This window comes from Grampus griseus (assembly GCF_964374135.1).
Source record: "Grampus griseus genome assembly, chromosome: 10".
Taxonomy (NCBI): domain Eukaryota; kingdom Metazoa; phylum Chordata; class Mammalia; order Artiodactyla; family Delphinidae; genus Grampus; species Grampus griseus.
In genome coordinates, this window is record NC_139004.1 from 60,959,400 (window position 1) to 60,969,608 (window position 10,209).

Genomic DNA, 10,209 nt, shown 5'->3' on the forward strand with positions numbered 1-10,209 from the left:
TGTGCCCCTGCATCATATTCAAAGCCAGATAACCTGTCCCGGGGCACGTGGGTTGAGAAGCAGTGAGTCCGGGAGCTGAGGCCGTCCATTCACTTGAAACTCCTCCATCACTTCTTCCGAGGGGTCGGCTTGGTCCTCTTTTTCAATCTGGTTTACAAAGAGAAACATAAAAATCCCCAGCGTTGCTAAGTGATGTGCTCTTTCTCCATGCTCAGTTAATAGAATTATAAATTTATAGACTACCTTTGCGGTTATTACTCTTCTGCTAAACTCAGCCTTAAAATCTCAATTCTGGAAACTTCTCAATCCTGGAACTATCTGGCCAAAATAATATGATAATTTTTTTTTTTCCGGCCTGAGCCTAGGAAAGATATTCTTTAAAATATCTTCTGTTTTTATGTACAGTAAATATTGCTTTTGTTTCCTTTTTGTCTTTCTTTCTTTCTTTTTTTTTTTTTTTTAAATATATTTTGGCTGCACCGCACAGCATATGGGATCTTAGTTCCCTGACCAGGGATTGAGTCCGTGCCCCCTGCTGTGGAAGCTCGAATCTTAACCACTGGACCACCAGGGAAGCCGCTGTAACTCCTTTTAATGATTCAAAAAGCCAAGTTAGCGAGGACTTAATGTTGTTAAAATATTTTTCTAAAAAGAAAATGTTCTAAGTGAAATAGCAGTTTAAACCATATACAAAAACTAGACATACAGATCAGAAATGAAAAAATAAAACTGTCTCTATTTACAGACAACATGATTGTCAGTGTAGAAAATCCCAGAGTCTACCCCCCAAAAAAGCTAGAATAAGTGACTTTAGCAAGATCACAGGGTACATGATCAATGTTTTTATATATTGGCAGTGAACAACTGAAATTGAAAAAGTACTATTTTTAATAGTACCTAAAAGCATGAAATACTTAAGTATAAAGCAAACAAAATATGTATGTGATCTGTATGCTGAAAACTTCAAAACAAAAAGGACCTAAATGAATGGGGAGATATAGCATGTACAGTTCTCCCCATGCTGACTTATAAACTTGACATAATCCCATTCAATCCCACCAGGATATATTGTCGAAATTCACACACTGACACTAAAATTTCTATGGAAAAGTGGAGGAACTAGAATAGCCAAAGACAATTTCAAAAATAAAAAACTGTGTTGGAGAATTTACACTAAACTGAATTTAACACTTACTGTAAGGCTATAGTAATCAAGTTGATGAAAGAAAAGATATATAAATTAGTGAAACAGAATAGAAAGTCCAGAAATAAACTCACTCATTATGGTCAACTGATTTTTGACAAAATTGCAAAAGTAATTCAGTGGAGAATCTTTTCAACAAGTTGTGCTGGAACTATTAGATATCCATATGCAAAAAAAAAATGGAACCTCAATCCATATCTCACACCATTTACCAAAAAATTAACTCAAAATAGATAACATAAATGTGAAACTTAAAATTTTAAATTTCCAGGAGAAAATCTTTGTGATCTTGGGTTAGGCAAAGAACTCTTCCATACAATCCAAAAAGCACACACACAATACAAAAAACATGATATATAAAAGAAAAAATTGATAAATTGAATTTTGCCAAAGTTTAACACTTTGGTTCTTCACAAGACACTATTAAGAAAATGAGAAAGCAAACCACAGGCTGGGAGAAAATACTTGCAAAACATGTATTTGATAAAGGACTTATATCCAGATATATATTTTTAAACTCTCAAAACACAATAATAATTAAATAACCCACTTTTTTAAGTGGGCAAAAGATTGAGCACACACTTCACCAATAAATGTCTTTGGTGGATGATATATAAGCTCATTAAAAGAACATCATTAGTCAATAGAAAAAAACAAAATTAAAAATACAGTGAGATACCACAACACACAATATTAGAATGGGTAAAATTTTTAAAGCTGACAGTACCAAATGCTGACAAGAATTCAGAGCATCCTACTTTGCTAGTAGGAATACAACCACTTTGCTAGTAGTGCAGCCACTTTGGAAAACAACTTAGCAGTTTTATATTTATTTAAACATACACCTTCCATATGTCCCAGCAATACCAGTTCTAGTTATTTACTCAAAGAAAAGCAAACTTACACTCACATGAATGTTTACAGAAGCTTTATTCATAATTACCAAAAACTGGAAACAACCTAAATATCCTTCAACTCGTGAATGGAAAATTCTGATAGGTTCGTGCATACAGTGGAATACTACTCAGCAATAAAAGTGAAAGAACTACTGATTCATGCAACAACAACATGGTTCGATCTCAAATGCATTATGCTAAGTGAAAGAAGCCAGACTCAAAAGGGTACATACTGTATGATTCCATTTATGTGACATTCTAGACAAGACAAAACTATAGGGACAGAAAACAGATCAGTGGTTGTCAGGAGCTTGGGGACTGACTTCAAAGGGGAAGTATGAGGGAAATTTGGAAGTTGATGAAAGTATTCTATATTTTGATTGCGGTGGTGGTTACATGACTCTGTGCATAGAACTGTTTGCTGAAAACGTTGAATTCTACTGCATGCATGTAAACCTGATATATGTATGCGTGCGTGTGTGTGTGTGTATGTGCCTTGTGTATTACACAAACATACATGACACTTTTTGTGTCATGGTCTGTGGCTTTCTCCTTTATCCGAATGCAGGTAACTGAACTATGACTTCCCAAAAGAAAACAGCGCTTAGTGATATAATCACCGTAATCCTGCTTTCCACCCAACTCCTACTGCCCTGCTGTGTGTTTTTTCCCAGTAATGCTCAAAACTGCCTGGAAACAGACAGGGTGAAGGCAGATGGTTGGCTTCATACAAGGCTGGAGGTTTTCCCAAGAATATGAGATAGATATTCAAAGGGTAGGGGAACGTAAGGTATTTTTGAGAGAGATTAAAATGTTCGGCCATGGTTTCTAATTTGGAGAGGGAGGAAAGTGAAGAAAGAACGAGTCTGAATAGACATTTTTCCAAAGAAGACACATATGGTCAACTGGTACATGAAAAGATGCTCAACATCACTAATCATCAGGGAAATGCAAATCAAAACCACAATGAGATATCACCTCACACCTGTTAAAATGTCTATTATCAGAAAGACAAGAAATAGTAAGTGTTGGTGAGGATGTAGAGAAAAGAAAACCCTTGTGCTCTGTTGAGGGGAATGTAAATTGGTGCAGCCACTGTGAAAAACAGTATGGAGGTTCCTCAAAAAATTAAAAATAGAACTACCATACGGTCCAGCAATTCCACTCCTGTGTATTTATGCAAAGAAAATGAAAACATTAACTTTAAAAGATATATGCACCCTCATGTTCATTTCAGCATTATTTATAATAGCCAAGATATGGAAACAAGTGTCCATCAGTGGACAAGTGAATAAAGAAACTGTGAGATATATATATATATATATATATATATATATATATATATATATATATATACACATACATACAACAAACCATTATTCATCCATAAAAAAGAATGGAACCTTGCCATCTGCAACAACATGAATGGACCTCGAGGGCATTGTGCTAAGTAACATAAGCCAAGGAAAGATAAACACCATAGGATCTCTTCTATATCTGGAATCTAAATAAACAAACAAATGAAAAACAAGCTCATAGATACAGAGAAGAGAGGCAGGGGTGCAGGGGGAGAGAAATTGGTAAACTGTTTCGATTTGGTTTTTTACTTTGAATAAATTGAATAATTCATAAGGAAATAATTTAAATTAATAAATAAATGATGATAACTTGAAACATTTTTTAAATCAAACTACCAGGGAAGAAAAAAGGAATCTGATGGATGGAGAAGGAAAAGCCAGGGCTCAGAGTACCAGAAGCACCTGGTGAAGTTTAAGAACAGTTGCTGTGGGCACACTTAACAAAGCAAGCTGGAAGAAAAGCAGACGGTTGATGTGGAGTTGGATGATTCCACTGGTGATTTCAGAGACGGCAATTTGTTTCCCTCATTGGAGAATAAACTTAGAAAGAACAGATGGTTCATATGCAGCTCCATCAGGCAGAGCTCAGCAAGCCTTCAGCGCAGCCTCACGGCCTGTTCTAAACCTACCCTAACCTTCTCAGACCTCCAGCTCTTTCATCCTCGGGGTATGACTTGCCTTCATCCTTTTTTAAATGTTTTCAAATTTTTTATTATTTATGTATTTTTTTGGCTGCGAGGCATGTGGGATCTTAGTTCCCCAACCAGGGATCGAACCCACACCCCCTGCACTGGAAGCACAGAGTCTTAACCACTGGACTGCCAGGGAAGTCCCCTTAACGACCATTTAATGGGTCTCTATTTTGCAAAACCAAACGGCTTTTCCTGTTCCCATCAGTGGCCTGTCCCTCCACACGTACTATGAAGGAGCCTTACTTCTCTTACTCTATCCACGATCTCCATCCCCTCTCCTTTGTTTCCAATCTCACCCTCACTTCTGCACCCTTTCCCATCAGCTCTTAATGTACTTTAAGTTATGGTAAAAAAACAAAAAAAATTCTAGAAAGTAGAATTGGCAGGCGTGTGTGTATCTCAAGAGGTTGGAAGTCAGGGTGGGGCTTAGGTTTCCAGTAGGGCTGATTAGAGGGGCTGTGGTGTTATTTGCTGAGGTTGTTGATAAGAGGAAGAGCGAGTGTTCATGGGAAAGAAGTCAAGTGGAGATGAGTTGAGTTTGATAACATCCACGTTGATCTGCTGGGCAATCAAGCCCATATATGAGTTTAATGCCAGGGCTGGAATAAGGTTTACAAGTCATCACCATGCCGGTCACGTTTAAAACCATAAGAAAAGTCTACAAATAACAAATGCTGGAGAGGATGTGGAGAAAAGGGAACACTCCTACACTGTTGGTGGGAATGTTAAGTTGGTACAGCCACTATGGAAAACAGTATGGAGGTTCCTCAGAAAACTAAAAATAGAATTACCATATGATCCAGCAATCCCACCCCTGGGAATATACCTGGACAAAATTATACTTCAGAAAGATACATGCACCCCTATGTTCATAGCAGCACTGTTCACAATAGCCAAAGCATGGAAACAACATAATGCCCATCGACAGATGAATGGATAAAGAAGATGTGGTGCATATATACAATGGAATACTACTCAGCCATAAAAAAAGAATGAAATAATGCCATTTGCAGCAACATGGATGCAACTAGAGAGTATCATACTAAGTGAAGTAAGTCAGAAAGGGAAATACAAATATCATATGATATCACTTAATGTGGCATCTAAAATACGGCACAAACGAACCTATCTACAAAACATAAACAGACTCATAGACATAGAGAATAGACTTGTGGTTGCCAAGGCGGAGGGGGGAAGGGAGAGGGAGGGACTGGGAGTTGGGGTTGGTGGATGCAAACTATTACATTTAGAATGGATAAACAACAAGATCCTACTGTATAGCACAGGGAACTATACTGAATATCCTGTTATAAACCATAATGGAAAAGAATATTAAAAATGTGTATATATATTTACAACTGAAAAAAACCCATAAAACCATAAGAGACTCTGTAATGGCCTATATGGGAAAAGAATCTAAAAAAGAGGGGATATATGTATATGTATAACTGATTCACTTTGCTGTGCAGCAGAAACAAACGCAACATTGTAAATCAAGTATACTCTAATAAAAATTTTAAAAATAAATAATTTAAAAAAAAAAAACAGAAGGCAAAATCAAGGAGAGGGCTCAGAATAAAACCCTAGAGGATCCCAAGGTGAAGTGTTGCCAGAAAAGGAAGGACTCATAAAGAAGACCAAGATGGAAAAATCAAGGGAAGTGGAAGGGCTAGTTTACCCAATCCTGCACAAAGAAAGAGAGTTCTCTCTGGTTTTCTGGAAGGTGAAAATGCAGAATGTACCTCTTGGCATCAGGAAGACAAAAGGAGGACAAGTCACATAGAAAGTGTCTGGAATAAGTTTGGGTGTGCAGACCTGAAAAGCAGGCAGACTACCTCTATCTAAGAGCCTGAAACTTAGCAGCTGGCCCCAGAGCCTGGGTCTGTTAGTGCATACTCTCGGACCCCTCACAGTAATTGCTCATGGGTTGGCGCTCTTCTAAAGTAAATCCTAGCTTGTCAAGTATGTAAATGTTTATAATTGCATTTTCCTTTGGCAGTCCTGGTCATTGCCAACAAACCGAAAACCATATACAGGTGTGACCACTGACTGTGGGCTAACTCCCGAGCTCAGGGTTGTTACTCAGGGGAACAGCAGCATCACTGAGAGATGGGCCACTCATAAATACCATCTGGGCAGCGGGACCAGGGGCATACATCATCCCCCCTGATTGCCCAGAGTTTGGTGCAGTGCTGTACACGTGGTCTCGATGACCAGGCTTGAAAATACATGTGGAAATAGATTGGGCCTCCAGGCTTCTTGTGTGCAGGGCGCAGTTTGTACAAGACAACGCTGTGAAAGAACACATCAAAGGCACACACAGTACTGCTCACATATGTGTGACTGGCCCCAAATTAGTCACTCAAAGCCACAGCCACAGAAGTTTTCAGAAAACCACAGATCTTAGCTCCTGAAAGCAGAGCACCAAGGAGCCAGAAGAGTCTCAGCTCCGGAAACACGTCTTAACCCTAAAGGCCAGGATGACCTGTGAAATACTAAAACCTTGAAGAACTGAGAGTAAAACAAACTAAAAGGGAGATGCAATGGTTTCTTTCCATCAAATATGAGAATGCTGGCATGTTCAATCAGGATGCAAGGAATCATACCTATTGGATCCTAAGATTTAAATATTCACTGGTTTTTGAAAAGATGTATCCAAGGGAATTACTAAGGACACAAAAGTCCTTTGTCAAAATTGTTTGACCTCAAAGGGTCAGACCTCAAGAATGGCACCATTTCAGAAAGCAAGCCTGCTTCAGGAAAACTTTTTTGACCCTTTCTTCACATGTAATTTAGTAGCTCCGCTTGAGAGTGAATTTCTTCCCATTAATCTTCCTCCCACCCCTTTGATTTAGGACAGTCACTTAGTGTCAATAGAGTATGTATGCATAGCGCATACAGCATGGCGAAGCAATGTCTCTAATGCATTACCTTAGGACCTTGGGGAACCTGAGAAGGGAGAATGAGTATCGTAGGAAGGGCTCAGATGGTGCATCTGTGATGTCGTGGGACATTATGAATGGAGCCTGTCAGGTCCCTTGGTCCCAGGGAAGGGACGACAGCTGAGGAGGCAGTGACAGACTATAGAGGTGTCTTCCCTGATACCCACCGAGGATGGTTAACTGAGGGAGTCAAAATACACCAACACTAAAATATCTCTTGAGTTTAAGTGAATTCAGCAAGGCTGAATCCAGACAAATCTGTGGCTCAGATGAAATTGGCTTTCATTGTCTTCCATCTCCTTTCCATGTCCTGGTTCATTCAACTCCCGGCCACCCAAACAGCCATCACATAGCTCACTGGAGATTGTGGGCTTGAAGCCACCACCATAGATGTCATGCCTCATATACAATTAATTTCCTCTGCTCTGTACATTTCCTAACCACTTCCATATTTCAAAGCTCACCTGTCCTAGGACCTTATTACTCAGGCCCCTCAGGAAGGCATACATTAACAACCAGGTAACTTGACGCACAACTTCCTATTACGGTTTTAGTGACTTACCAGTCACTCACCAGTCTGTTACTTCCTTCCCAAATTAACCTCACTTGATCTACACTGGGGGTGGGTTGGTTGCTTGTTGACAGTGCAGATCCCTAGAACCTCACAAGTGACCCAAGGAATTAGCTTCTCCGGGAGCATTTTAACATGCTCCCCAGTTGATGCTTCTACATACTAAATCTGTAAACGTCATGAGACATGCAGGCACTATTATGTGCTATGCAGGTTCTGAGCATCAGAGTACTTATGAGAATCCCAAATACAGTTTATATCCATTGTTAACTTATAAAACAGGTTCATTTTCAAATACTAAAAGGACTAAAGAGTTGGCCTGCCGTGTGTGTGGACAGAGAGTATAAGGGAAGTCTCTGTACCTTCTGCTCAACTATGATATGAACCTAAAACTGCTCTGAAAAGTAAAGTCTATTAAAAAAAACAAAAAAAAAAACGGGCTGACCTTCCCAAGATGGAGCTGATGAACATATGCTGTTTGGCTCACTTATTCTCTCTACAGGCATCATCCCCTTTTATCCTCTACTTATTCTAACCTAACTTCTTTGAAGCCCCAGACAGGCAGAGCCATTCTCCAGGCCTCCATAGCCCAATGCACATACTGATTACGAGAGTATTAGAGCGTTTAACCCTACACTGTGACTAACTATTCTCTTGTTTGGTTCTGGTGGATCACAAACAACCTGGCTTGTTCTGGCCACGTTCCCATCCCCCAGCATAGTATGTGGAACGCTATACATATGCAATCAAGATTGTTGAATGAATGAATGAATGATCTTGCCACTGAAGTTAACATCAGATGAAGTGTGTTGGGAGGAGGGATGGATGAACTGGCTGAACCTCTCCTTTTGCACATACGCAGATACCCCTTAGAGCCACCATTCCTTCTCTCTCTGAGGGACAGGAATCGAGGACCTCATTTATTCAATCTTTTACAGTGGTCCATACTCTGAATTTATAAATTAATCACTTCCAGTCCTACTAGACAAAGGAAGCAACTGGTGCTGCCATCTGAAGTATTGTACCAACAGTGGCTATGTGGAAAACAGAAGCCACACTAGGTGTTTCAAACAAGGGGATTTAATGCAGGGAACTGATTACACAGGTTTGGTAAGGCTGAAGGAGGGCCACTGAGATAACCTATTGTTAGTAAACACAGGAAGCAGCTACTAACCTTAGGGCTGGGGAGCAAAAGGGAAGAGGTGGTGTTACCAGAACCTAGAGGCTTTGTTGGGGGACCCCCCACGGCTGGTGCCTGGCCCTTTCTGGGGGCTGCTGCGCGGCTGCTTCTTGGCCTTCTGAGGGGAACGCTGCTTGGCTGGTGGAGGTCGGACTTCTGGGCGGGGGCGTGGCTGACGTTCGGACCTCGGAGGGGACCGTGGCTTGGCTGGTGCTCTGACCACCGCGGGGGGTGCAGCTGGCTGGCGCTTGGGCCTCTGAGGGGACGTTGCGCGGCGGCTGGTGCTGAGAGGGCCAAAAGAAGCTGGAGGCTGGAGCAATGGCTCTCCTCTGTTGCTTTAAGGGATGCTGACAGGAGCTGGAAATAGGAAGGCAGCCCTGCTCCTCCCCCCGCCCCACCTTCCAGTCTCCCTCCAGTACCTTCCAATGCCTGAGCCTAACGGGGGAGCCGACTGTCAGGGGATTGGGGGAAGCGCAGTTTGCAGAGCCTCAGCCCCAGCATCGCAGAGTAGAGCAGGAAGGGGGAACTCAGAGCTGAGAGACAGAGGCCAACGCCCAGCCCAGGCGCCAGGTGGCAGCGCAGACCACTCACCTGGTCTTCTGGCAGGCACAGCAGATCCAGTCCTCCTCTTTCTTCTGGTAGAAGCAGCCACTTTTACAGATGCTATACTTGCGGTCCACAATCTCGCGTTTGGAGTTGAGGAAGGTGAACGGCGGGCAGCAATGTATGCTGAAGTGCTCCGAGAACTTCTGGTTCTTGGAGAGTCTGGGGCCCTCCTTAACCACTTTCTGACTCATCTCACTGGAAATCAGTGATGCGGGGGGAGGTGGGGAGACATAAAACAGCACATTCATGTGAGGGAGCTTTCTACTCAAGGAACCCACTCCCTGCTACTCCCATGGTCCAAGTTAACATTCAGGGCTATCCTCCATCCTGAATCTGGAAGGTCAATTTCCTGCCCAGCTCTATGGAAATGAACTCAATTAGGAGTTTGTTCTTTTTTTAAAATTTACATACAATTTTTAAAGGTTACACTCCATTTACAGTCATTACAAAATATTGGCTATATTCCCCGTGTTGTACAAATACATCCCTGTAGCCTATCTTACACCTAAGAGTTTGTACCTAGGCAATATAAGGGAAGAGTTTGTTAATTTTTATTTTTAAATCATGTTTTCTGAAAATGGACTCTTTTTTCCCTTATTTATTAGCCACCCACTTAGGACAGGAAAAAATATTACAAAGCCAAACACATCTATGGCAAAATAATATTCTAGATTTAGGAATGGCCGTTTCTCTAAAAAACCAAGAAAGCTTTGTTATTGAAAGCATAATCTCTATTCATACAATGAAATACTACACCAGA

At 41.0% G+C, this 10,209-nt stretch overlaps 1 protein-coding gene across 2 annotated transcripts; it reads right to left on the reverse strand.

Moving 5' to 3' along the window:
• Positions 1 to 107: 107 nt before the first annotated feature.
• MOBP (myelin associated oligodendrocyte basic protein) lies at positions 108 to 9,640 on the reverse strand (the record flags this gene model as incomplete). Of its 2 annotated transcripts, XM_082663649.1 has the most annotated exons (3): positions 108 to 147; positions 8,882 to 9,127; positions 9,435 to 9,640. In XM_082663649.1, the coding sequence occupies 3 exons, from the start codon at positions 9,638 to 9,640 to the stop codon at positions 108 to 110; spliced, it is 492 nt and encodes a 163-aa protein (XP_082519775.1). The 2 variants fall into 2 exon arrangements, with proteins under 2 accessions (XP_082519775.1, XP_082519776.1); XM_082663650.1 differs by lacking the exon at positions 108 to 147 and having other exon boundaries at positions 8,872 to 9,121.
• Positions 9,641 to 10,209: the final 569 nt, after the last annotated feature.